Source organism: Macroventuria anomochaeta, assembly GCF_010093625.1.
Source record: "Macroventuria anomochaeta strain CBS 525.71 unplaced genomic scaffold BU25scaffold_11, whole genome shotgun sequence".
NCBI classification, from domain to species: domain Eukaryota; kingdom Fungi; phylum Ascomycota; class Dothideomycetes; order Pleosporales; family Didymellaceae; genus Macroventuria; species Macroventuria anomochaeta.
Window position 1 is genome coordinate 25,716 of NW_022985372.1, and position 26,083 is coordinate 51,798.

Consider the following 26,083-nt stretch of genomic DNA (forward strand, 5'->3'; position numbering starts at 1 on the left):
TAGGGTAGATAACAGATACGCTCTGGACCGACATCGGATGAGGATTCCCGAGAAGATGAGTGAAAGAATTGAAAAAAGAGCGTGAGAGCGAGTAGTGTGCAACGGTCTTGCAGGGAAAGGGAAAGAATATCTCGGATATAGATAACGGATATGCATTGACGGCTCTGCCCTATGCTATGCTACAAATGCGATGATTAAGAATGGGAAGTCTAGAACGCCGTACCATGCCATGCTATGCAAGTCGATTAACAACAACAACAACAACAACAACGATACTGCCACTCTGTACGCTTGACCACACGACCGCCAGTGAAGACTGCCCCTCTGCAGGCCCCTCAAAACCCGAACCAGCTCCGATGCACCGGCCCCTTGACTTCCTCGACGTTGTAAGACGCGCCTGCGCCAGAGGCGTAGCTGAACCATCGCCGATGGCGTCGCGGCTGTACAGGCGTCTGAGCTGGCGTGTTTCCTGTTGAAGAGGTCTGAGCTGCAGGTGCCTGAGCCGACTCCCCCGCCTCGGTGCTGGCCAGTCCAAGGCTGAACTACCTCCCCGGGCTGCCCCTCGGTGTCGGGACTTCGTCCTTTACGTTAAGAGAGCTCATACGCTCCGCCGCGCGCTCAGCCATCCTCTCGCTGATGCCCGGAACGCTCTGCTTCTTCCTCAGGCTCTGGTCTTCCGTCGGGGTCCGTGGTCTGCAGAAATCCCGTCTTTCAACAGCCTCCTCGATCTCCGTTTCTTCTTCGCTGTACTCTTCATCGCTCTCCTCCTTGTCAAGACCCTGCTGTTCGTACGGCGCATCGATATCTTCGCCCAAGTACTCGCCGTCATTCCCCTCCACGCTTTCGAGGATCGAGTCCTCCATACGCATGCCATTTTCATCAACGCTTTCGTTGGTCATGTAGCTCGCTTCAAGATCCTCGCCGATCTCGCCGATCTCGCCGTCGTCTTCACTGCGGTAACTTCCCGCTTCCGTCCCTTCAGCGTCATCGCTTTCGTCCTCGCTGTCCGTAAAGTCCTCGATGTCAAGGGGCTTGTCGCGCCAGTAGTTGAAGTCTGTGAAGTTCTCTCCGCCGGCGGGGACGAGCAGGCCGACGGGCGGGAAGAAGTGGTCGACGATTTCGCGCATGGACGCGTACCCGGTTCTGTAGCTGTTGAGGGAGAGGACATCGAGGCTGACTTCGGCGTTGGAGTTGATGGTGAAGATGCGCGTGCTGGGGATGTTGACGCTGCGGTAGGAGAGCGCGTCGGTGAAGCGGTTTCCGAAGCCGGCGTAGAAGGGCGTTTGGCCGGCGGGCTTGTCGAAGAGCTGCATGATGTCGCGTAGGCACGCCATCTTGAAGACCTCGGGCTTGCGAAGATAAACTTCTCGTCTGAGCGCGGCTATCGTGCGATCTGGACTCATGATGACCGGCCCCTTAGGCAGTCTGTAATCCTCTTGCACCACACCGTTGAGGTAGGTGCGCGTCAGGTCTGCTTGTCCCACAGAACGGGAGGTGAGGTAGAAGATGTTGTACCCGTTGTTCACGATATCGGTATACAACTTCGCCACGCCCTTGTGTGTCCAGTCGCGGCCGATCATGTTCAGCACGTGACCCAGGGCGTCAGACTTGGTGATGGTGCCGTCAATGTCAGAGATGACGATGGGTACGTCGTGTTGCCAGTAGAACATGTAGGCTTCGCATCTCGAACGGTTTACGGTGAAGGACATGGTGTTTTGGCCTGGCTTGAGGTTCAGGGCTTTTAGCTGGTCGGAGGTCAGACGCAGCGTCTTGGCGTAGTTGCGAGTTTCGGTCTTCTTTTGTTGTTGTTGTTGTTGTTGTTGTTGTTGTTGCTGTTGTTGTTGTTCGGGAGAGTGGGGGGCTGAGAGACCGAGGGCGCTGTCGGCGTCGTTGCGCCTGTGAGGAGGGAGGTCGGCTGCTGTGGTATCGCTAGCACCACTGTCGCTTTGGTAGCCTGGATCGGAGACGGCGTCGAGGGAGGCTTCGTGGAAGACGCTCTGGGCGGTCTTTTGCATGGCTGCTGCCTTGGCTTCTTCGCTGCTGTAGATCCAGAGGTTGCCATTCTCGTCTGCGCCGATCAGTGCGCCAATGTCGTAGTCGCCGGCGAGCTCGTCTGACAAGATGCTCCTCGCGATGACCTCTGCCCTGAGAGCGTCCTGCTCGCTGCTCTTGTAGCCGGTCATGTCGAGCTCGAGATCTCCGTTGTCCGTGACCTTGTTCGGGATGTTGGACGAGTACAGCTTCTTCGAGAGCTTGATCGCTCGGGCCAGAGCCTCGGCTTGAGAGACTGGGGGCGGACTGGCCGACCGCGCTGAGCGGTTCCACCTTGTAGCGTCCTCTTTGCTGATCTCGAGCGGCCCGTGTTGTTTCCCTCCGTCGAGCTGGGTGGGGAATTCCTCCTGTGCGGGGAATTCCTCCTGTGCGGAGGGGACCACCGAGTCGGTGTTGGACCGCTGCACATGGAAGCCGGACCAGTCTCCCGACATGGGCCGCGCAAAGTCTGCTTCGCGGTACTGCGGGTCCGAGGGCGGGACAGACATGGACATGCGGCCTCTCCGCCTCAGCGTGCTGTCGACGCTCGCGAGATCGAGGGGCTCGGGGTCGTCGAGCATCTGGTTGGGCGGCGTCTCGGTGGGCTTCTGCTCGGGACTGGCGACAGGCGAGGCGAGCGGCGACGTCTGCATGCCGGCGGGAACGACGGCTGACGTCTCGAAGACGAAGAAGGCCTCGCCGCCCTCGCCGAGCTTCATGGAGTAATCCTGCAGCTCGCCATTGACTCGGAACTCGACCTTCTTGTCTGAAGGCCGCAGGATTTGGTATTTCCCGAAGCGGACGTGGAAGGGCGAGCAGGCCAGGGTGCCATCTTCGCGCTCGACGACGATGGTGTCGATGGCGCCGCTGAGCGTCGCGGGGTTGATCGAGTTCCAGCCTTTGGAGACGCCGCCGGCGACGGAGCGCAGGTAGTTCATGGTGGACGGCGCGCTCTGCCGGGACGCTGGCAGCGCTGGTAGCGCTGGTAACGATAGTGGTGGTGCGCTGACAGCCCTGTGCTCTTGTTCACATGCAAGGCGCGGGTCTGCGCGGGCGATGCGCGGGCGATGCGTTCCACGGCTACGTCGGCGTTGCTGGGGCTGCTGGGGCTGCTGGGGGAAGGAGCGTGGGCGGCTGGGAGAGTGTGAGAGTATATGAGAGGATGGCGGACTGACGGAGCGAGGTCAGCTACCGGTGGAGTGCCTAGTCGACGACCGCGGGAGGCGAGTGGAGGTCAGGTGGGAGTGTCTGTGCCGGAGCAAAGCGGTGTCTTGCAACAACTGCCTCAGCGTCTCAGCAGACGGAGGATGTTCAGCAGACGGACGGTGTTCAGCACACGGGGGGATGGCCACGGGCTGCGAAGACGAGGGGAGGATTTGTTTGCAACATGCTGTGGCTCTGGCTCTGGCTCTCACATGCTGCACGGGCACCGAGGGCAGCAGCAATTGGCCGATAGCTGTGCAGAAAGAGATGCGTTGAGCTCAACCGCGGCTCTGCGCGCGTGGGATGACAGGACACACGGATAGCGATGCGTGCCTTTGGGGGCCCCCTCCCTCCCCCGGGCTCGCCTTGCTTGGAGGAGGCTGTCGGCAATCTAGACACACGTCTGGCCTTCTCCAAAAAAAAAAAAAAAAACCCCCCCCCCGTCGTGCAAACAATCTATCGAGCGCCGCCCCGCTCGCTCGGTCCAGCGCTGGCGGGTGTGGAGAGAGAACCCTGCACTGGCATGGCCAAGCTTTGTTTGGGCTTGGAGAAGGCTGCCTTAGCCCCCGGCCGGCCATGTGCATCTTCGCCGACGAGCCTCACTGCCGCCCACACGACACACCCGACCCTGCGTAGAGCACCCCCGCCATGTTCTCCGACCCGGCCGCGTCCCTGTACTGGCCGCCGGACGTCGCTCGCTATGACATGGAGACGCTGCTGTTCTCGTCCTCCGGCTGGCTGCGCACCGCCTGCATCGTCCTCGCGCTGTTCTGGTATGGCGGTTATGGCGGTTTCGGCGATGCGATGGATGCATGACTTCCCTACAGCATACTGACTGTCGCTAGGGTCGCCTTCCGCGCCTACCAGGTCCTCTCGCAGCCCGTCGAGAAGCTGGTGCAGGTGCTCGGCCTCGAAGTCCCCGTGGCGCCCCTGGTCTCGCTCGCGGGCATCAAAGCAGACGGTGTGCTGCTGCACTGGAAGTCCCCCGAGCGCGCCTCCGTGCTCAAGTACGTGATCCGCATCAACGGCATAGACGTCGGAGAGGTCGCGTCCCACGAGACGTCGGTCACCATCGAGAACCTGCAGCCCGACCACCACTACACCATCCGCGTCGTCACCTTCAACTCGTCCAACTTCCAGGCCCCCAGCGTCCCCATCCGTCTGCGCACCCTCCTCGCCGCCTCGGACCAGTACTACTCCTCGTCACCGCCCAGCACCCATGGCCCCGCAAACGACGACGAATCCAGGCCTGCGCCTACCATCCGCCCCAACAAGAGCCTCGCCGATGTCGCCACGCCCTTCGTCGCCCCGCTCATGGCGCGCGAGCACAGCAACAGCACTGCACGAGCCAGGCGCGCAGACGCTGGCCGCAGCGCCTCACTCGCCTCGCAGTCTGCAGACGATGCGCGGGAAGCAGCAGCAGCAGCAGCAGCAGATCCCAACGACTCTATCCGCGCCCTGACGGAGAAACTGGACGCCCTCCGACGCGAGCTTGATGACATGGAGAGGCAGATCCAGGATGAAGACCAGGATTTCGTCACCCAGAGGGTCGTCTTGATCGACAGGCGCGACGAGAAGAAGGCTGCGCTGAAAGAGAAGGAAGACGCCAGTCGCGACTTGCGCAAAGAAGTGGCCACGCTGGAACGGCAAAGCGCCGCCGCGCAGACGCGGCGAACGCAGCAAGAGAGGGTCTTTCGTCAGAAAGAGGCCGAGAGGAAGAAGATGAAGGACGACGTCGCCAAGTGGACACGCGAATCTGTCGAGCTCCGTGCGACTGCGGAGAACATCAAGAAGGAGCAGGAAGAGTACAGGCAGGCCTCGCAAAAGCGCATCCAGCAGGTCAAGGACAAGTACGAGGAGGAGATTCAGGCTAACAAGGTCCTGGAAGATGCTATCCGCGAGAAGGGAATCCAGATCAAGGCGCTCGAAGAGGAGAGGAAGGAGCTCGAAGACGGCCAGGAAGGCGGAGAAGCTCCAGATGGCACCGACAACGCTGAGCGCGAGGAGGACAACCGCTGGAAGATGACGCTGGGTCTCTTGCAGCAGCAGTACGCCCAGGCGTGGCAGCTCTTCACCGAAGCCGATAGGGCGAACCAGGAAGTCTCGAGCAGACTGCAGTACCTGCAACAGCGCCGCATGAGCCAGCCGCAGCTCTACGACGATCCAAGCGTACCGCGAGTCGGCCCGGTCAGGAGGAACAGCCAGCGCCAGCGCCCTCTGAGCATGCGTGAGGGACTGCTCAACGGACCGCCTGGTGGCTTCGTGCAGACCTCGTCCGCCCCCTTCAACAGCATGACGGTCACCTCATCCCCGCCATTCGCTTCTGTAACTCCATACTTTAACCCAGTCAACGGCATGGCGCTGCCTCCCCGTGGACACGGACACACCCCGTCCATCTCGCAAACCTCTCAGGCCGACCTTGAGTCCTTGACTGGCGGTGCGCCTATGAGCCCCACTGCTGGTGCTCTGCTCCCCGCTGGTCTTTTCGGCGATGATCTGGGCCTCACAGACAATGAAGATGACGACCTCATCGGCCCGCCTCGCTTGTCCTCTCTCGAACCGTCACCGAACATGCGCAACGTCCTCCCTGGCCTCGGAGCGCTCGGACACGTCGACCCGCCCAAGGCTCCCAATACGCCCGTCTCGCCACCAGAGAGCCGGTCTCCCAGTGTCTTCGCAAGCCCACGAGAAAGCGGTCAACTCCAGTTCTTCCCGAACCCTGAGAACATCGACCCCGACAGACGTTCGATTCAGTCCTCTTCTAGCTCTTTCGTCAACTCTCAGAGCAGATTTGGCGGATTGTTCGGACTCAACAGGCAGCGTGGTAAGACAATCTCCGGCCAGGGACCTGCACTCGGTTCTCTGAAGCCTTCCCAAAGCCAATCTCTTCCTCGACAAGAGTTTGGTTTCGATCCCGCGGGCACCTCGCGACGTCGCGGCAGTACTGAGGGTGCTTGGTACGACTCGTTCATGCGAACAAAGACTCAGCCTGTAGAATCGTCCAGCAGTCCAAAGCATGTGGCTACGCGCAAGCGTACCTTCAACATGTTTGGCGCGAAGAACGATCCTTGGCTGACATCTGTACTAGGAATGGAGAGGCCGTCGTCCCCACGCCAAGGCTCAACCAAGTCCGGCGAAGGCATGGCTCTGCCTCGTCCCTCTACTGAAAGCCAGACAAGGTTCGGTTGGGGTGTAGATGCGTTCGGTGCTAGAAGCAGCCCACTTGGAGTAGACTGGAGCGTCAACAACACCAACACTTCCTCGTGGTCGAGGATGCCATCACGTCGACCCTCGATACAGCATGGCTCGACTACGAACTTGTCTATCAACGACGACTCGATGCATGACGACATACTAGATTTTCCTTCCAACCTTCGTTCGCCTATGCAAGCACCGATCGGCACTCGGCCTCAGTCTTCTGCATCGCACATGCCTCCACGAGACTTTCCGCCGATCCCAGGTACACCGCCTACTGGGCTGAACCCTGCCGCAGCCACCTTCACCATGTTCTCTCTGGGTAAGAAGTCAGAGGAAGACAAGGCCGAGAAGGCGAAGCGAGCGGCAGAGAAGGCGGCAGAGAAGGCGGCTGAGAAGGAAGCTAAGAAAGCGGAGAAAGCCGAAAAGAAGGAGAAGACAAAGGCCGAGAAAGCGGAAAAGTCCAAAGGCAAGGACAAGGAGAGGCAGCTTGCTTTCGAAGCATCCGCGGACGGCAGCCATCCCACCTCTCCACACGAGATCTTTTCACGCCCATCGCGCGACACGCCGTCCATCATCTCCACCGCTGACGCTTCTGAAGCCTCGCCTCGTGAATCGCTCGAGCGCAGCATCTCCCAAGCGACCTCTGACCAGACTGGTTCTATTGGCAAAGAGTCCTTCATGCAGAAGTTCACCCGCAAAGGCAGCACTAGCCAGTTCCTCTCCTTCGGCAAGAAGAACCCACTGTTTGCTAAGAAAGGCGACATGCCCAGCACCCCAGACGAAGCAGAGGAGGATTCGAGCGGCTTCTTTGGCCTGAGAAAGAGCACCGAGAGCATCAGCAACCACAACTCTCCCAGCATCGGTACGCCCAAAGACAAGAGTAGCTCGCTCAGCTGGGGCTCGATCAAGCGCATGGGGAGAAAGGACAAGACGCCAAGTCTACATGAGAGCATCGCTAGCGAAGCAACTGGGGATGAGGATCACTTGCACGATGACGGTGCTGCGGAAGGTCTGGGTGTGAAGGCATAGGACGGTCTAATAATCATTTTCACTTGGCACGAAAAAGCGTTCACCTTGAATCAAACCACTGTTCACTTGTACATGGCTCTTCTCTCTTCTTCTTCTTCTTCTTCTTCTTCTTCTTCTTCTTCTTCTTCTTCTTCTTCTTCTTCTTCTTCTTCTTCTCCTTCTTCATGTCCACTTCGATCGCACTCGCCCGTTCGTGGCGCTCTTTCACCCCAGATTTCAGCCCCACACAGAGCCGCAACGCCAAGCCCGCGCGACAACGCGCCTGGCGCATCGCATCGCATCGCGACCTCGCATGTACACCCCCCCCCCATCAACGCACAAACAACTACCCAGACACACCAAACCATGGCATCGCCAGCTCCAGACACAAACGGGGTATCTACACCGCCCGCCACAGCCCCCGCAGCACACACAAACTCCCCATCCGCATCCCAATCACAATCGCAACCCCAGTCCGCCGCGCAACCAACCACAACCGCAACCTCCGCCTCCACCGCCTATCCCTCCACATCCCTCCTCGACAACGGGAGCTCCAAGAGACCCCGGGATGCGCGCCTCATCCACCTGCTCCTCGCAAACATGGGCGTAAGCGCCTACACCGAGCGCGTCCCCTTACAGCTGTTGGATTTCGCGTACAGATACACCTCGGGCGTGCTGACCGACGCACTCGCCTACGAGCCCCCCGTGCCCTCTTCCCTCCCGCAGTCCGAGAAGAAGAAGCGCGATCCCACGGCTGAGGAAGGCATCTCCCTCAACGCCCTGCGCACGAGCGTTGCCGGGCGCGCGGCCATGATGGGCGGTGTCGGCGGTGGCTTAGGGAAGGAGTTCCTGGCTGAAATCGCGAGTGAGAGGAACCGCGTTGCGCTGCCGCGCGTGGAAAGGGAGTTTGGGGTTAGGTTGCCGCCGGAGAGGTATTGTTTCACCGGCGTGGGGTGGGGGGTCAAGGAGGCGTGGGAGACGGAGGAGGTGGAGGAGAGCGACGAGGAGATGGACGGGGTTAAAGAGGGGGGCCCGGTTGGAGGGGATGGGTTTGGCGCTACGGGGGCGGCGGACACGGAGATGGGGGGAATGGATGAGGAGGAGGAGGAGGAGGAGGAGGAGGAGGTTGACGAGGATGAGTTCCAGGAGGTCATGGGTTGAAAGAAAAGAAACCCTCCAACCGGACAGTGGACGATCAGAGCGAACCCACCAGGTTGCGCAGAACTGGCGTATCACTGGCGTATCAAACAGTCGAAGCATTGCATGGCGTTTTGGAGCAAGGCTGGATGGATGGAAGGATACCAATCGAGTCAAAATTACAACCACATCAGAGCTGGAGGTGTGCAAACAACCACACCACTCGCACAAAGCCCGTAATGCAAAAAGTCATCCTTACCTTGCACTCGGGCAGCCGGACCAGTCGAATATTCGGAGGATCCGAGGCGGAGAGGTCCTGGCTGTTCCAGCATGTCTATGGACTCGGGCACTTGGTCTGATACGTGGTATCGAGGGGTTGGGTTGGTGCGCACGGTGATTGCACGTTTGTTACTTGCGTCCGGTCCGTCGCGAACCCATGGCGAACGGGATTGCCGAGCACGATGGCCGGTGGAACAGTGTACCGCTCCTCAGGCAAGAAAGTCTTTGTCCAGACCCGAAGCTGCTCACCACGCACTGCGAAATGTGGCCAGGGATGGGATTGCGCGCGCTCTCGCGCTGGCTTTTCCGTGTATCGTACAAGTGTCATCTTCCAGTATCTATACATGTATGCAAATGTCTTGCGTGGTTCCAGAACGCCTTCAATGCAATCGCGCCACGTCAGAGCCAGCGTACGCCCACGCTCCCGCGCCAACAAGCCATGCACACTGGCAAAGCTTTGTCTCATCCCTCATCACGATAGCGTCGATTGGTCCTAGCTGCTCGGTACGAGGAGCCCGCCGCGGCCTGAGGCTCCGCAGAAGCATCCTTCCTCTGCTCCCCCTCGAAAAAACCGGTCTCCTCATGTCCCACCCCACACACCGCCCCTCCTCACACCGCTCGAATCTACCTTATTCTCCTCCCTCCGCCTAACCCCCTCGCCGCCCTCCTCCAGCTTCTTCCCCTGCAAACGTCCCGAATCATCCAGATTCCACCACTCCTTGTGCTTGTCCTTTGCATCCGCGAGCTGCCTCTTATGCTCCAAGCGCGCCTTCTTTCGTTCCTCGGCGAGCTCAAACCACTTACTCCGCGCCGCATCGAGCTCGTCCTGGTTCTGGTATTGCAACATGCAGGCGTTCATGGCGAGCCGGGGCTGGCGACAGGCGTAGATCATGGTTAGGGTGCGGCCGAGGGCGCATTGTGCAAAGGCTGTGAAGGGATAAGTGAGTATGGGTCGTGCGAGGAGATGGTTCATGTGTAGCCAGGAGTGGTCGAATAGTGAATGGTGGCACTGGGTAGAAGTGTGATTACGCACCTTCGATTTCTGGCGCGCATTTCGCGCGCACGTTCTTGTAGTACAGATCCCTAACCTGCTGCTCCTGCGGCGCAGATAGTGGTGTCGGATTCGCTGGCCGTGTGTTCTTCCCAATAATGTAGTTGTCTGCGTTCCCTGGGCCTGCCGCGGGCGGCATCGAGGCGCCTGGTGTGTTCATAATTCCAATTGCCCGGAGGCTGTTGCAGAGTAGTGAGGTGTAAGGCAGAGAGCAGGCGGAGAGCCAGTGTGGGGAGGGGGGGGGGGGGGCACGGTGTGCGGCCGCGATGCGATTGTTGGCGGCGGTGATGCTGCGCGATGCTGCGGAACTCGGTGGTGTGGTTCGAGATTGATGGGCAGAGCGACAGGGATCAGGCTGGTTGTCGGAGGTTTGGAGGCATGGCCGCCGATGCATGGTGAGCCGAGGCTGCTGGAGGACGGGGCTTTACACATGCCTCGATCTCGCTTTCTTCCTTACATCACACATCCTACACACTCCCCGCTTGAACATCTTGGAGTTTGGAATCACACTGCAGTGAACGAAGTCCCTTGGGCTCGATTGTGTATTTTCTGCGGCATTACAACCCTGAAGATCCAATCCCTCACCACAGACATAAGCAAGATCTTACAACCAACATACAGTCCTACCACCATGAAGGTCGAAGGCCGCACATTCATTATAAGCGGCGGCGTGTCTGGCCTTGGCCTCGCCACTGCCCGCGCCCTGCATGCCCTCGGCGCCTACGTCTCTCTCCTCGACCTGAACAGTGACAACGGCTCTAAGATCGTCTCTGAGCTGGGCTCGCGGTCAAAGTTCTTCGAGACCGATGTCACTTCGACCGAAGCCATCGCTTCCGCAATCGCCGGAACCATATCCTGGACCAAAGAGTCCAACGCGCCCATCGGCGGCGTCATAGCAGGTGCCGGCGTCGGTCTGCCAGGCCTGATAATCGACAAGAAAAATGAACCGCTGAGCATCGAAAGCATAGACTTCGTGCTCAACATTAATCTGCGCGGCACCCTCGACCTCATCCGCCAAGCTCTCCCACACATGACGCAAAACACCCCCTCTGGCGCAGACGGCGAGCGTGGTGTCATAATCATGATCGCTTCCTCTGCCGCCTTCGACGGGCAAATGGGCCAAGTCGCGTACGCTGCGTCCAAGGGCGCGGTGGCGAGCTTGACGCTCCCGCTTGCTAGAGACCTGAGCAAGTACGGGATCCGCGCTGTGACGATTGCGCCGAGTATGTTCGACAGTGCGATGACGAAGATGATAAGCGCAAAGGTCAAGAAGAGCCTTGAGAGTAGTATGGAGTTTCCCAAGCGCGCGGGGCTGCCGGAGGAGTTTGCCAGGCTGGTGGTGGAGGCGGTGGGGAACGAGATGTTGAATGGGACAGTGTTGAGGTTGGATGGGGCGATGAGGATGCCGGCGAGGCTGTAGGGGTATCATTGTTCTCTTCTATGTTGATAGTTTCATGGTGATGAGGGGCTCAGCGCTTGCGCTCCCTGATCTTGAATTTGACGCCGTTCTTGTTCACGCCGCCGACACTGCTGTTCATCTTCGCGCGCTGCTTCTCCAGCTCTTCCTCTGCGGCTACGAGTTCGCGCTCCTTCTTCTTGACCATCTGCAGTCTGAACGCTGTTCTTGACTGTGCGCGTGACCGTGTCTTCTCGAACTTCTTCATCTTCTTAGCCGCCTCCTCTTGCTCCTTCAGCTTCTTCGCTGACAGCGTCTTCTTCTGCGGCCGCTGCTCTTCCTCCTCATCATCATCCTCCTCCTCATCACCCTCCCATTCGAGAGGAAATCTGGGTTGGGACGCTGTAGGCATTGATTTACCCTCTCCAAACCATGCATCAGCATCGAACTCCTCCTGCTCTTCCTTATTCTCCACAAACACCCTGTGTTTCCCCTGTCTCCCATCCTCGTCATCCTTCAGCGCCCTAACTTCCCCCTGCTCCTCCAGAATCAACCTTTCCTCAAACTTCTGTCTCTCCCTGCGCACCTGCTGCAGCATCGTCCTAATGTACGCAGAGTCCTGTGTCTTGAGCAACTTTACGACATCCATGCTAAGCGCCTCGTTGCCGCGGTCCGTTACTTTTCGCCCTTTCGAGTCCACGGAGGACGACATCATCTTGAAGGAGAATTCATCGGGGTTGCGGTCGCGCGCTTTCTCGGAAAGAATCTTGAGTTTGGCTTTCTTTTGGCGGTGGTCGGCAGCACGGAGTTTGTAATCCTGAACATCGTGAGTATATTGCCTTCGTTTTGTTGTGCTAGAGATATCGCACCTTGCGCTTTTCGAGGAGGCCCCATTTCTGGCGCTCTTCGGGTTGCGCGCGCTCTTTGTGATTGCGCCGTTGGACGGCATTGCGCATGGACGACATGTTGGGTAAGATGTGAGGCGCGTATCTGTTGTTTGTGTGAGGCGTGGAGGTTGAGAAAGTTGAAGCTCTGGAAATTTTGGTATCGATAACATGAGCGCTAACTACCGACTAGGACTAGCCCATATAGACCCTGACCAACATCGACGCATCTCCAGTATTCATACATAAGACCACGACAGATACATATTAGCTTAGAAGTACTCTCGGCCTTGCACTACTAACTTGCTCGCTCTATTGGTACACCTTGGGTGCACATCGCGCAATTTATAAGCCTACCGTCACCGTTGGGTTGGAAATCATTTCGTACGTTGCCTGTACAGGAGCTACAACGCCGCGGAGGAAATGCGTTCGAAAAGGGAGATGTTGGAAGTTCTTCTGGACGGTCTGGTCCGGGGAACTCGCACCGAAGGCATCATTAGACGGCGTAACCGTACTCGTCACCAGCTTCGTCGTACACTTCCTCGAGACATTCGTCTATATCCTCCACTACCGTCGTTACCGAAGTTGCAAATGAAGGATCTTCTTGTAGTTGGTTCCTGAGCCAGAAATGCTCTATCTACACATAGTTCCATCAGCATTATCCCCAAGGCGAACAGTGTGCGATTGCGTATGAAGCTCCGTCTTGTGGTTGTGGCAGGTAGTGAGGGCGTTACATCCAAATGTGGCTCCTCAAATCAACACGATACATACGCGTCTTCTAAGCCATCCCTTGTGTGCGGCTTACAGATTTCTGTCATCAATTGGACTTTGGTCCTCGCTAAGCCAGTCAATGTCCGCCAGGAGCAGTACGCCCCGGCAGATCGATGATGCTATCTCAAATCGCCGTTTGTGTGGTAGACGTGCTTTATTTGTCTTTGCTGTCATTGCTTGGGAGCTGACAATGGCAGAGGTCTGCCGGATTGGGATGCACTAGGTACCTCACATCTCTTGCGACGTCCGTACAGCCCATAGTCGAACAGAGAGCTGTTATATGACCGGAGGCTTGCGCCAAAGGAGGTTTCTTCGAAAGAGTGAGAGAGTTTGCTGACTGCTATCAGGCTACCGTTTATGGTGAGAATAGAATCCATGAAGTAGACTTACCCACTGCGTTTGCATCGGCAGACGTCGTGCTGCTTTTGGTTCCAGTAGTTGGATCTTCCTGGATTCTCATCCCCTTCAGAGTCCTGCTAACTCCATCCAATAAACCTGCTTTGGCTGGTATAGCGGGCTTGGGAACTGTGAGGTAGGGCTCCAATGCTGGCCGCGCGGCTTCCCCAGATCAATGGGTGGTCCGGAACAATACGAACAGTCTAATCACAATACGTAGCCTGAATACCACCTGTTGAGGCCGAGCCACTTGTTTTCCTAGCGGAGTTCTTGGCTTGCGGCAGTTCAAAGCGGTTCCGAATGGACTCCGGTCCTCACGTCTAGGTTCTACACATCTCAAGTAAGCGTCCAATGACACCATCGTCCAGTCGTCTTGATTTCGGTCCGTATTGCTCATTACATCGACCTCGTAACGTGGCCACGTGGGTCATTCGTGGGGGTATGCACCTTGGTGAGGATCCAAGTTGGCATTGCATCGATTGTGGCGGAGCTTAAGCATCAACAAAGAGATCAGACAAGTTCAGTTGCGCTGGAAAACTTGAACAGCTGAGGGGCAAAGGAGACGCGAATGACTTGGTACGAGTTGATAGCCGAGGAAAGGACACCCAATAAGAGAAAAAAGCACAGCAGAAACAGTGAAGAGGAGACAGTAATATCAACGAAGGCCGGAACCGATTGCACGGACGATGCTGTAGTGTTCCTAGCTATTGGATTGATGTGGCGCACTAATGTACTGGCGTGCTTGATACCACTGATTCGTGACCTCCAGCTCGTGGGTCTGAGATCTTTGCGCAATACGTCTGCACTGGCACAATGCCACCACTCCTGTCCGGTGCCGCTCTCCAGCTCACCTCCCTTGTTCTCGCCAAACTCTCCAGTTCGTCCAGCCTGTTCAACGTGGCCTTCAGGTGCTCTTCAAAGCCCTCCTCGTTGCAAATCTCGCGGAAAGCGTTCTGCATGGGCACCGAGTCTGCGCGCACCATGCCCCACGCATCAATGTGGATGACATTGATGTGGTCGAAGGGCTTCACAAAGTCGGCGCGTGTGATGATCTGGCGGGCTTCGTGAAGAGGAATCTCAGGGAGCACGCCGTTTGGATCTGCGTTTTCCTTTTCGCGAATGACGAGTGCTCGAGCTAGAACGATAGCTGCGGCGCAGAACTTCTGCTGCTCTTCGACGTCGTCGTCCATCGAGTCGCCGAGGATCCAGCACTGATTAAGGAACCACGACTTCTCACGCCTGTTGATATTCGCGCAGATCTGAAGCATGTGGTTTGACTTAGCCACCTGGTTCAGGAAGATAAGCCGACCGCCAACTTTGGCGAAAACTTCGTCCAGAATGCTCTGTGGTACGTGCTCGTTGTGATATTTGGCGCGGTACTTTCTCAGAGCGTCCGTTACCACATCTTTCCGGATGTCACGAATGTTTATGACATGCATGTTGGTGGCGTGCGGTATCAGCCGCTCCAACGTCCAATGCTCGTCCGATGTGAAGACGACTGTGACCAGCTCGTTGCTTGACCAAATCTCTGCTCGCTGCTGCAGTATCTCCATCAGGTCGCGACCTTGGTCGTCATCTTTGCAAAGGTGGATGTTGTTGATCACTATTAGAAGAGGCTTGCCACGCCGCTTCCTCATCGACAAAGCGACCTTCTCCAGCTGGTTCAGGGCTCGCTCGATGTCAAGCAGAGGGGTGCTGTCTCGTGGTCCTCTGATGCTAAACAAGCCTCCAATGTAGTCCTCGTGGAACTCGTAGTCGATCGCTTTGCCGAGTCGTGTCCGGAAGACCTCCAACTCGCTGTGTGCTTCTAACATAGCTATACCATCTCCGTTGACCTTGCGCATGGCTTCCAGTAGTAGGGCACGCTTTCCCGTGCCCCTCTCGCCGATAATGAGATAGTATTTGCCGCGGGTCTTGCCGCTCACAATGTCATTGACTTGCTCCTGCTCGTCTCTTGGCACCCAGAATTCTTTCTCTACGATCTCCTGTATCTTTTCTGGCTCGGTGCCATAGGCGATGCGGCCCAATGCGACGCGCTCTTGCGAGCTGTAGCCTGCCGAGAAGGCATTCTCGATCTTGCTCCTGACAGTTCTTTTGTAGAGAATGCTATATGCATAGCCCCCGAGACCCAGGCCCAGTAGCGAAATAAGAGCTACTGTGCTGCCTTCCAGAACGCTACGAGCGAACTTGCTTCGTTCTTGCTTGTCATGACTGTCATCTTCGTTTTTCTGAGAGTGCTCACTCGGTCGTTCGGTGGTCGATGGTAGCTGTGGAAGCAGAGAGGGCTGGAACCGGCGGGGGCGCCTGCCAAGTGGCAGTAAGAGCCATCCTGGAGATTGTCAATGACATCAACGCAGGTAGAGGCTTGTTCAAAACACACCTCGCCTTATACCTTTTATTGGACGTGGCATTCGTGACTGTCGTCTTGAAGCTCACGGCGAGCTAGAGGTGGTGATGCGTCGTGGCATTACGGACGAACGCTCAGAGATCTAGCATTAGCTAAGCTTCATATTTGCCGTGTTTGCCGTGCTCAAGCAGTCAATGGCAAAGAAGGAAGGAGGGGTGAAGGTGAGGCCTTCAATTGACACGTCGTCTGTGTGCAGGCACATCGAGCCTGCGCGCTGCTACTTGAGGTGCTCTTAGGCTAAAGAACCCTGGATTTAGTGGTGTAAACTAGCGTCCATCAATGCCTCTTGGGGTTTGCCTCAACCACGGGACGTTTCTGGCACCAGCACGTCAAACAACACACCCGAGATGGACCGGGGCCGAACAACGCACAAGACTGTGGGGTGACCAGGATCCAAGGTGGGGAGACCTTCAGCGCGACGTCGAAAGTGAAAGGACTACGCTCAAGTCTAGCCTTAACTCGCCTAGGCAGGTGTAGATCAGAAGGGTCCAGCACAGGCACATGGCGATTCGGCCTGCCCAGATGTCCGTAGGCCAGAGCGCATGATCACCAGGTCACAGCTCTCGATATGAATTCTCCTGCGCCTTCTCTGCCCCTCATGGCATTTGACCGTTCACAACTACAACTGTGCACAACATGAGTTCTGCGTCGAGTGCGTCGACGAGCACCCCGCCGCCAGACTCCAGCCAGTACCCTGCCGAACGACAAGCCCAGAACAAATCTTCAAAAGCACTCCTCTACCGCTTGTACATATCACACACTCTCTCGACCTGGAATGCGCGAACGTTCGAATTCGGTGCAGTCATCTTCCTGGCTGCAATCTTCCCTAGAACGCTATTCTTCGCATCTTGTTATGCGCTGTTCAGATCCGCCGCTGCTGCTGCCCTTGGATCCTGGATCGGCAGCTTAGTCGACAGCCAGAACCGCCTCTATGTAGTGCGCCAAAGCATTGTATGGCAGAGAGTATCTGTCGCTCTGTCATGCCTTATTCTGGTTATGCTGCTGGCCGGCAACCCTGAAAATGGTCTGGTCCTCTACGGGCTCTTTGCCTTGATTGTCGCGCTAGCAGGTGTGGAGAAGCTGGCCTTTGTCGCCAACGCAGTGGCCGTTGAAAGAGATTGGATCATTGTGGTTTCTGATAGTTTAGGTGTCGAGAGACAGGAGTTGAATAGCGCGATGCGCAGGATCGACCTGGTGTGCAAGTTGATCGCACCTCTTGGCATTGGTCTTCTCGATGGATATTCCACGAGGACCGCTATCTGGGTCGTCTTCGGACAGAACGCCATCAGCGTGCTTATTGAGTACTTTGCCATTGCGCAAGTCTACTCTGCAATCCCTGAGCTTGGGCAAGGGAAAGAGCAAGGAAACGCTACTGAAACACCACGATCACCGGGTGGCACATCCACCGCCCCGTCGCGATCCACCCTGAATACCATCAAAGACAACATTTGCCCATGGAAAGACTACTTCCAAAACCCCGCCTTTCTCGCTTCCTTCTCACTGTCATTACTGTACCTTACAGTCTTGAGCTTTGCCTCCCAGATGACAACCTACCTCCTCACTCTCGGCTTCACCAGCACCCACGTCTCCATCATGCGACTTGTCGCCGTCATTCTCGAGCTCTCGGCGACATGCGCGGCGCCCCTTCTCATGAACAAGATCGGCGCTGTGCGCTCTGGTCTGTGGTTTATCAATGAGCAGCTCGTCTCCATCATGCTCGCAATCAGCTTCTTCGCTGCGACAACCTCACAAACCCACCTTAAACTCGCCGGACTCGCGCTCGTCGCCGGCGTCGCACTGTCGCGCCTGGGCCTCTGGGGTTTTGATCTGTGCGTGCAGTACCTAGTGCAAGAAGACGCGCCCGAAGCAACACGCGGCTCTTTCTCTGCGATCGAGATGTCGTTGCAGAATTTCTTCGAGCTGCTCAGCTTCGCGACGACAATGATATTTTACAGACCAGAGGACTTCAAATACCCTGTGTACATCAGTGCGGGCGCTGTAGCGCTGAGCGCAGCGTGTTTTGCAGGTTTTGTGAGGCAGAAGAGGGGCCATTTATTGCATACGAGCAAGTGCTTGAAGAGGGCGGGAAGGAGCGGGAGATATCAGATATTGCCGACGATTGAGGAGGAGGTGGAGATGGGGGATGTCAATAGTGAGGAGAGACGATCGTAGATACTCAATCAATTTCCTTTGTTCAATCTTAAAGACCGATTAACGCTCACCAAAACTCGCGTACCCATACCACCGCTTGTATTTTATCACATTCTCCCTCCTGCTGCTCCACACATACTCACCCACGAGGTCGCCCATCAAGTGCGTTTTGATCACCAACAACAATCTCAGCCAACGACCTGCACATCCTCTTACTCCTCACGTCCATCCCCTTTTCCTCAACCCTCACAACTTTCTCCCCTCTCAACCCCTTATTAGCAAGCCACCCGCTGTTTTCGTCGACATCCTCTCTTCCCAACAACAAAGCAAAGACGACTAACAGTATCGTCAGACTCGGCAGCGTGCCGAGGAATTTCCAGCCAGCGTACCCGCTGAGTAGGGTCATGAGCCATTCTTTGTTGGTCGTGGGTAAGCCCTGGTCGAGGGAGGGTATGGTAGGGAGGGTCTGGGGCATAAGAGCGGCGTAGATAGTGCCAAGCCGGGAAGTGATATTGTGTCGGAAGGATAGCAGGGTAGGCGCGATTGTGAACGTGATGAGGGTGATAAGGATTAGTGGGTGGATTATGAAGGCGATGAAGAGGCTGAGGTTTGTTTTTTAGTGAATGCTTGCGTGCGAAGTAACATGCGATGGTGTTATAACGTTGTTGTCGGCTACTCGAGCGCTTTCTGTGAAGAAAGGAATGAGACCTACAGAAAGGAGCCGAATATGAACTTGCTGATGGGGCCCAAATATGCTGAGAAGCGCCAGTATATGAATGGTAAGGCTAGGACCGCCGCTTGGAGGAGGCCGAGGACGATGAAGAGGGAGATGATTAGCTTGAGGGGAGACATAATGAATACTCCGAATTTCTATTGCAGACTGGAGAGTGATGAAAGATTGTGTGCATGTTCTCAATTCCGCATTTTGGGTTGTATATCCCAAGTCGAAATGCTGCTGCCTGACACTCGCTTCATACACGGTGTTCCCAACACCAGAGTGATGCGAGAATTACGATCTCCTTCTACGTTGGACTATGCGACAGTCATGTCTGTGTTGTTGTTTGGTGGGTCTGAGGTGCATTTGTGGTTGCCTAGTGTGGATGCAGGGGTTTCTACAGCGCACGGCTTGAGTATGATGCTGAAGACATATTGCAAAGCAGCGGAGTGATTGTAGTATGCTACTATACTCAAAATTTAGGTTCAAGTCATTTTATGTCGTCGTCGCGAGAGAACGCAGAAGAGAGCAGCCAGATTGAGGCGTGGTAAAAGTGGGTCTGGTTGCGCTAACGCAATCCTGCAATCCTGCCACCACACTTTGTGTCACCTATCCTTTCTCGTCCTCAACATTTGGAGATGCCAATCGCTTACATTCAAGATGTGCACACAAAGCACATACGGAGAAAGTCGTCTTGTGATCGCGTCTTCACACCCTTCTGCGTCTTCCGGAACCGGAGCCTTTGGGAAAGCGTTCACGCCGGCGTACCCAGCAACATAGATATTCCAAACCCCTTTCCGGTCCCATTGACCCCGGCTTACAATCAATCTTGGACTTTCCTGCAGTGCTTTGCGAGCTGATGTACGAGTTCCTGTTCAAACGTGGTGGATCTTTGCTTCTTCACAACCACGAGGCGTACGTCCCATTATAGCTGTCCAAGATTAGTCGGAATTTCATGTTTCTTCGTGAATTCAGAACGATATGGATGTTGTCTGTGCTGGGATCCAGTCTGTTAAGGGCGATTACGACTATTCACTATCCATTGATCTCCTTCCGTTGTTGAACATCAAGTGGAAGACGACGCCCTACAACATCAAATTTGTTCACTCTGGATTATACGTCGAAGATGACAACCATCATGGCCAGCGAGATTTATCAAACCTCTGGCCGCACTTGCCTCCGTTACAAGAAGAAGATGAAGGGTGTCCGGTGGACCAGGTCGCAATTTTCAATAACCTCCTTCACACTCTTGGAGAACAAGATACGCTGCCAATCGGTCGATACCACAATTATTATCGTAAGCTGAACTCGATGGAGTTTCCCTGGGAAGCTCTCGGCGGCACTGCGCGGTTTGGAGGAGTCAGTCCCTGGGGCGAAAATGCTCCCCAAACCTTTACCCTTTCCAAAATTGGTAAAATTGTACTATGGATTCCCAAATTTACTTGTTCTTGTGGAGCTACCTGCAAGCTGTTACAGCTGTCTTCAAATATCCAGCTCCAGATCCGGGCGTGATGTGGTCTACCGTACGACAAAATTGTACTGTCGACATTGACACTCAAACTGTATGCAACATTGAATTGAGCCTCTATCACATGTGCAGGGGTTTTCTTTTTTCTAGTTTGAGTCCAGGTACGAAGTCTTCAAACGAACCCACAAACGACACTCACACCTCACGCTCTCTGCACTCTACTGTCCCAACCGAGTCACCGAATATCTCTACGATATATCCGAGTGCGGAGTTACGAATTTCCGTTTTGGTAACAACGAGGCCGACCGTATCGTTCGAAGCAGCGCGTGGACAGCGTTCAAGGATGGAAGAGCTACTCTTGAACTCCGCGTCAGAAGTCATCCCAGCCAGGGGGTGCATGTGGATCCACGACCACTCGAACGACTCCTCGATGATCGAGACATAAACAACTCAAACACTCAACTAGCTTTTCGTCACGAGGAGACGATGCCAGAGGGAACAGAGCCAGTCTCAAGGATAACGATCTTGCTCCTCCGTTTACGACAGCGCTTGTTCATCTACCTGACCGACCTTCTGGACTGAGCTCCACCATATACTAAACCGAAGATGTCTGTTATTTTACTAGACAGCAATTGGAACATTGTCACTCAAGTTAATGGTCCATTGTCACCTCCACCAACTCAGGAAGACTGGAATTTCTTCGTTGAGAACCCTGCGTCAGTTTACAACAGAATCAAGGACAGGATGGCTTGAGGACACAAGTACCAGTGTACGTTGCCATACCTAAATCCTCATTGGTATACCTTGGAACGTCTTGTAATGGAGAGAGCTGCGAAGGATGAGAGGGAGAAGAATATCAGCGTCTCTATATTGTTGAGGATGTGCATCAAACCCAATGATAAGACGATCATAAACTAGTCTCTTACGTCACCAGAAATGCTGAATACAGAATGAGTGTTTTTTCATCGTCCGAGAATATCTCAGGGCAGTTCTGGAAGACGGCTCTCTTTGATACTCTGATAAAGCAAGATCATAACATGCAAGTAGATCGAAATCGCTTTAAACTACTACAGATATCATAAGCTTTCTGATCGACAGTCAACGTTAGTAGCCGCTGCAGGGAATCCGTTTTGTAGCGTGACAGCCCCTCGATCAACTCAACAATCTCCTTAGGCTTCTTTGGCAAGCCCAACTTCTCGAGCGAATCCTGCGTCCTCGCATCAACTAACGCAAATGTCTCGTCCCAAAGCCACTGAATCCGGCGGTAGAAGATGTCGAGTCCCGTCTTTCCAAGACCTTTGATGCTGGACCGAAGCACCTCCTCAACTGCGCCCTTTGACTGCTGGCGAATCTTCTCGAGGTCATTGTGCGAATCGCTATTTGCTACAACCTCGGCAACGAGCTCAATCTCCTCTGTCGTCTTGCCTTTGTGCTGCATTCGCGCATCATCAAGGGCTTGATGAATTTTCTCGGCGCTTGCGGCTTTGATTGTGTCTGCGTCCTTGAACTCGTAGGGTGGATTGAAGATTGTGTAGATTGTGCGCAAGCCCAGACGATGCGAGATTGGTCGCGATAGAGCGACGGCGCATAGGAGCTCTTCGAAAGGGCTCAGGAGTTGCACGTAGGTGGTGATGTCTTTGCCGCGCTTCGAGACGTCTTCGAGCTCGTCTTCTGGCCTGCATACTTCGAGAGCTGCGTCGGAGAGAAGGAACTTCAGGATTTGCTCGGGCGATACACTGGTGGTGGTTCCTTCCTGATCATGTGTCTTTGTGGCTTGATCTGATTCGCAGCCTTGGGGGCTTTGTTGGCTGTATCAGGAGGAGAGATTATCTTATGCTTTTCGCCAACTGCTTGTTCATCTTCCAGGGTTTTTTTAAGAGTTTCTTCCTTCAAGTCTTCATGAGCAGTTTGGTCTTGAACCCTTTCCATTTCTTGCTGCTCATGGTCAGATGCTTCTTCCTTCGCGAACTTCGAGTTTTGCGCGGAGCCATGGTCGCCAATGTTGACAGATGCAGCGATGGAGCTCTACTTTGTATAGCACTTGTGTCAATTGAAATTGTACGTTTGCGTCTACCGATGCTAACGGTGTTACGATCTCGGCGCTTTGTACTTCCACGTTGTACGGGAACACAACGATCGTAAGGGCTGTTCTAGGCTGAAGAAGAGATAGTGTCACGGTTTAGGGTACTACTGCCTGTCGTACCTCACCTGCCATAAGAATAACTGTCGCAGTACAATTAGATCAGCACAGTAAGGTTGAGTATAAACGGTCCGATATGATACTCCGTCAAACAATTATCAGATATGCCTTCGGTAACACATCACACAGTAATTCTCGGAGTATACAAATCCGTGTAGCACCAGACCCGCAGCTCGTCGTCTGCAAAGGAACGTCGCTGACCGTATCGTGAAGCTGAAGACTGGCCAATCGGTTCTCGGCTGGCGTTGGTGCCGTGCTTCTTACGGCACGAAGTGTAAGATGCTATACAACCCGAATAACATACATCACATCGGTCTGCAAGTCGAGACTGATATACTTGATGGCAAGACGTATGTTGTACACTGTGTCGATTGGTCCGTCAAAAGGGTAAGGACGACGACCGTGTGTGAGACATAGCTGACAACAACAGGGCGGGCCAGTATCAAGTGACTTTCTGTGACGGTTTATGGAGTACAGGTGTCATGTGTGTTGGTGCAGTGCTCTTGCCTGTTTCAACAAGCATCTCCTGCTCTTGACTGCACGAGACATACGTCATGTAAACAGGACTGCTGGGTGAGAGGCAATCATACAACACTGAACAAGAACAACACAATATACTGATTTTACTGCTTTGCGCGCTTCCCACCTGACTTACTGCCTTGCACGGTTACACATTCATTGATTGCATTTACTGCAACAGCTTCCCGTCGTCCGAGACTTCAGTCGCAAATGTCCGCCAGCGACATCTGCCGTTCCCAACCCACCGCGCATATTTCCCACAGATGTCATCTGCTCTGAGGCTGACGCATAATTGCTGCTGTACATTTTTAGTTCTTGTGCGTCTTTCGTGCCATCTTTGGTCTGACCTGCGCTAACAAAATGCAGCTCGTTCAATATGCAAGGTCGAGTCTGACTTTGCCACCGTCCCATTCACACTGTTCAAGTTCAAGAACCGGCATTGGTGGAACAGCGGCAAGAAGTACCATCGAATTAATTTCGTAATCAAAGTGAACCTTGGACCTGCGGATTTGTCTTTCGAGTTGTGGTATAATGGTGTCAAGCTCAGCCAGGACAATATCGGTGCGTTGCGAAAGATACTGACCCCCCGGTTTTTCCGAGTACAATCAGTCCCTGCACAATATTGTTGTTCTTAGGGCTGATATTAGTATTAATGTGATCGCAATAGCTTGCTGGATCTGATAGTTGGAGGCATGGTGTGCTTGAATTCCAGTGTTGTGATAGGAAAGAGCAGGAAATGTGTAGTGGAGACAGCAATATGGTAGAGGTGGTAGCAATGGTGCTATGTATGATGGTAGGTTTGGCGAGATTAGAGGCTGTGAGTGGTGGTGAAGGTATGGGTCAGGGTCTAGCACCCATATATATACCCCTCCGGTGCCCCCGGTCATCTCTTACTCTCGAAAACCCCACCTAGTGTATGTAGTAACCAGAAAAACAGGGGGGTCAGGATCTTTTGCAAGTCATAATACCACCAAAGTAGAGTAACAAACTGCAGCACCGCCAGGCCCACATCAGAGCCCAGTAGCCAGCGACTTTCCCATGAACAGCCTACCTGCGGCGACCAACAGAGGTGGCGATATGGCAAGCAAGTCTGTGCAGCATCTGGGCATCATGAATGGGTATGGGTATGCGCCTCCAGGAGGCTATGGAAATGGCTGGGACAGCAAGATGGGTGTCCGAACGAATGTGACGCCTGCGCATCAGAATGGGTCAGCGGTATGGTAGTCACGAGTCGCTATTGAATGCATCATACTTTGCTCCTTAACAATGCATGTGAGTCTAACTCAGGTCTTTGCAGTGCCAACACTTTGGATCACACCTTCGACCTCTCCTGTACTAGCACGATGCGCCGTCTGAGCCTCGCCCTGATCACCCACCGCTTCTCCATCTGCAATCTTCCTTAGGATTGCGGCAATCTCTTTCGGTCTCGTTAAGTTGGGACAGTGTCCCGTATTGACCGACACGCGCTGTACCTTAACGTCCGCCTCTTCCATGCCGTTCACAAAGACTTTCTGATAATCCAGCGGTACTGTCATATCTCCAGTTGTATGGATGTACGTCACTGGACCATCACGCCACGCCGCATGCGCAGTCGTGAGTGGCTGATACATGCAATTGCCATTCCATCGTCCCAGCGTAGCTACGTACTCGTCCTTCTCTTCTTCGGAGACCGCATCGTCAGCGCCAATGAGTAGCAGCTTTGGGTCACGGTGTACGCATGACTTGTCATCCGCAAAGTCAAAAGCCAAAGGCAGAAGATCCTCATGCCCAAAGTCGCGTACAGTATCAACCATGCTCTTGCCCTCGGTGATCGCCGTCGCGGCCATGTAGATGAGATGTGACACCCCACCTAGGAGACCTTCTTTGAACCGTGCAGACACGCTGAGCCCGGAGAGCGCATTAGTGCCCACTTGACCGCCGTAGGAGTGCATCAAGACTAGAATTTCGAGACCACTGTTGACGAGATCTTCTACATACGCGCGAATCAGGGCTGTATCGCTTTCCAGGTCGGCGCTTGGTGGGCGTGTATCGCTTGTTGATCCTAGAGCAGGAACGTGGACCTCGAAACTAGATGATGATAGAGCTTCGGTGAGCTTAGTGTAGCTTTGGGGCGTGTGCCAGCCACCAGAGATTAGGAGAACGATGGGTTGGGTGACCGACATGGCAGACGAAGGCTAGATCAGATCGAAGGAGAAGTACGAAAGAAAATGCCTAGAATAGTGTTGAACATGGCAGCTTATAAGTACCATATCATAGGGCTGTCAGCATTATGCACAATCGAGGAGGTCCCCCGTAAGCACGGCCCGTAGCGGACATTGTCATCCAGTTTACGGGAATATCATGGCCAAGTAGTTTTGGCTCTTGGGATGTTCGCCAAGTCACAGAGATGATGAGGAAGATTGAGGCTGTAAACGATTGAGAAGGAATCGCGATGCGATTGCTAGCGTTTGTGATGACGTCACATGTTTTGATTCCTTCACCTCAACGGATCGAGTCGCGCGCTCTACCGAACAAGTACTTACGCGTACCCCTTCCGTCCACAAGTTCATTGTTCAGACTTAGGCCTCCAAAGCACTTCCCCGCTCGGCCAAGCGGCAATGGCACCTCCCTTGCTGGGACGCTTCCCACGCTGACATAGCCCTAATGACTGTTGTTCATCCTATCGTCTACCAACGGGCAGATTCATATCATGGGAACACCCAGAGACTGTGCCAATAAAACAGTGACAGACGGCACGCAGTCAAGCTGCAGTACCTTCTGTTGATGTGTGCAACAAGTCTCGCTGTTCCATTGGTACCGTGTCCGTGCGCGTAATGCGCGGATTCGCGTAATGCGCCGAACCACCTTTTTGTACCCATACTTCACTGTACAATTACTCAACGCCACAATGACTATGAAATCTGCCTTTGAAGAGATAGACTCTATGATACCATGCGATAAGATCCCGTGGACAGCGCTGGCTAAAAAACATAAGGTTGTGCGCTCAACCCTGTCTCGAAAATATCGACACAAGACGCGATCGCATGAAGAGAAGGCGATTGCACAACAAAAGCTCACTCCACAACAGGAGGACGAGCTTGTCAAGTATATAGAGGAGCTTACAGCTCGCCGTCTACCTCCTACAAGGGAAATGATAGCAAATTTTGCGTCGTCAATAGCCACAGAGCCAGTCAGCGAGAGCTGGGTTACCCGCTTCATCAACAACCACTCGATCCATCTCATCTCTCAATACTCAACAGGTATGGACAGCAATCGCCACAACGCTGATT

The 26,083-nt window shown here is 54.7% G+C and overlaps 12 protein-coding genes across 12 annotated transcripts; 5 read left to right on the forward strand and 7 right to left on the reverse strand.

The window, feature by feature from the left end:
- Positions 1 to 126: 126 nt before the first annotated feature.
- On the reverse strand, positions 127 to 3,376 carry BU25DRAFT_409384 (LNS2-domain-containing protein). Its single transcript, XM_033706035.1, has one exon. It carries the CDS (start codon positions 2,967 to 2,969, stop codon positions 543 to 545), a length of 2,427 nt encoding a protein of 808 aa, XP_033563070.1. The 5' UTR covers positions 2,970 to 3,376; the 3' UTR covers positions 127 to 542.
- A 543-nt stretch (positions 3,377 to 3,919) lies between these two features.
- On the forward strand, positions 3,920 to 7,525 carry BU25DRAFT_409385 (uncharacterized protein). Its single transcript, XM_033706036.1, has 2 exons — positions 3,920 to 4,007; positions 4,080 to 7,525. The coding sequence occupies exons 1-2, from the start codon at positions 3,940 to 3,942 to the stop codon at positions 7,459 to 7,461; spliced, it is 3,450 nt and encodes a 1,149-aa protein (XP_033563071.1). The 5' UTR covers positions 3,920 to 3,939; the 3' UTR covers positions 7,462 to 7,525.
- A 464-nt stretch (positions 7,526 to 7,989) lies between these two features.
- Positions 7,990 to 8,445, forward strand: BU25DRAFT_326328 (transcription factor TAFII-31; the record flags this gene model as incomplete). Its single annotated transcript, XM_033702295.1, has 1 exon — positions 7,990 to 8,445. A coding segment is annotated over one exon (456 nt), but the record flags the coding sequence as incomplete, so codon positions are not given.
- A 741-nt stretch (positions 8,446 to 9,186) lies between these two features.
- BU25DRAFT_409387 (uncharacterized protein) lies at positions 9,187 to 9,993 on the reverse strand. The gene has a single exon (XM_033706037.1). It carries the CDS (start codon positions 9,746 to 9,748, stop codon positions 9,437 to 9,439), a length of 312 nt encoding a protein of 103 aa, XP_033563073.1. The 5' UTR covers positions 9,749 to 9,993; the 3' UTR covers positions 9,187 to 9,436.
- BU25DRAFT_465861 (uncharacterized protein) lies at positions 9,554 to 10,175 on the reverse strand (the record flags this gene model as incomplete). The annotated part of the gene is made up of 1 exon (XM_033710667.1): positions 9,554 to 10,175. A coding segment is annotated over one exon (294 nt), but the record flags the coding sequence as incomplete, so codon positions are not given.
- A 191-nt stretch (positions 10,176 to 10,366) lies between these two features.
- On the forward strand, positions 10,367 to 11,418 carry BU25DRAFT_409388 (NAD(P)-binding protein). Its single transcript, XM_033706038.1, has one exon. It carries the CDS (start codon positions 10,539 to 10,541, stop codon positions 11,325 to 11,327), a length of 789 nt encoding a protein of 262 aa, XP_033563075.1. The 5' UTR covers positions 10,367 to 10,538; the 3' UTR covers positions 11,328 to 11,418.
- BU25DRAFT_23096 (U3 snoRNP-associated protein-like protein Utp11) lies at positions 11,352 to 12,305 on the reverse strand. The gene is made up of 2 exons (XM_033701421.1): positions 12,173 to 12,305; positions 11,352 to 12,120 (listed from the first exon to the last, which is right to left on the reverse strand). The coding sequence occupies exons 1-2, from the start codon at positions 12,266 to 12,268 to the stop codon at positions 11,377 to 11,379; spliced, it is 840 nt and encodes a 279-aa protein (XP_033563076.1). The 5' UTR covers positions 12,269 to 12,305; the 3' UTR covers positions 11,352 to 11,376.
- A 1,649-nt stretch (positions 12,306 to 13,954) lies between these two features.
- Positions 13,955 to 16,081, reverse strand: BU25DRAFT_23120 (uncharacterized protein). The gene is made up of 2 exons (XM_033701425.1): positions 15,747 to 16,081; positions 13,955 to 15,683 (listed from the first exon to the last, which is right to left on the reverse strand). The coding sequence occupies exons 1-2, from the start codon at positions 15,763 to 15,765 to the stop codon at positions 14,080 to 14,082; spliced, it is 1,623 nt and encodes a 540-aa protein (XP_033563077.1). The 5' UTR covers positions 15,766 to 16,081; the 3' UTR covers positions 13,955 to 14,079.
- On the forward strand, positions 15,941 to 17,990 carry BU25DRAFT_409390 (uncharacterized protein). Its single transcript, XM_033706039.1, has one exon. The coding sequence runs from the start codon at positions 16,398 to 16,400 to the stop codon at positions 17,931 to 17,933; it is 1,536 nt and encodes a 511-aa protein (XP_033563078.1). The 5' UTR covers positions 15,941 to 16,397; the 3' UTR covers positions 17,934 to 17,990.
- Positions 17,991 to 19,185: 1,195 nt separating this feature from the next.
- BU25DRAFT_465867 (uncharacterized protein) lies at positions 19,186 to 21,021 on the forward strand. Its single transcript, XM_033710668.1, has 3 exons — positions 19,186 to 20,038; positions 20,104 to 20,189; positions 20,246 to 21,021. Exons 1-3 carry the CDS (start codon positions 19,609 to 19,611, stop codon positions 20,675 to 20,677), a joined length of 948 nt encoding a protein of 315 aa, XP_033563079.1. The 5' UTR covers positions 19,186 to 19,608; the 3' UTR covers positions 20,678 to 21,021.
- Positions 21,022 to 21,125: 104 nt separating this feature from the next.
- On the reverse strand, positions 21,126 to 21,827 carry BU25DRAFT_338467 (uncharacterized protein; the record flags this gene model as incomplete). Its single annotated transcript, XM_033702729.1, has 1 exon — positions 21,126 to 21,827. A coding segment is annotated over one exon (702 nt), but the record flags the coding sequence as incomplete, so codon positions are not given.
- A 2,244-nt stretch (positions 21,828 to 24,071) lies between these two features.
- Positions 24,072 to 25,191, reverse strand: BU25DRAFT_409391 (alpha/beta-hydrolase). Its single transcript, XM_033706040.1, has one exon. The coding sequence runs from the start codon at positions 24,974 to 24,976 to the stop codon at positions 24,098 to 24,100; it is 879 nt and encodes a 292-aa protein (XP_033563081.1). The 5' UTR covers positions 24,977 to 25,191; the 3' UTR covers positions 24,072 to 24,097.
- Between the last annotated feature and the right edge of the window lie 892 nt (positions 25,192 to 26,083).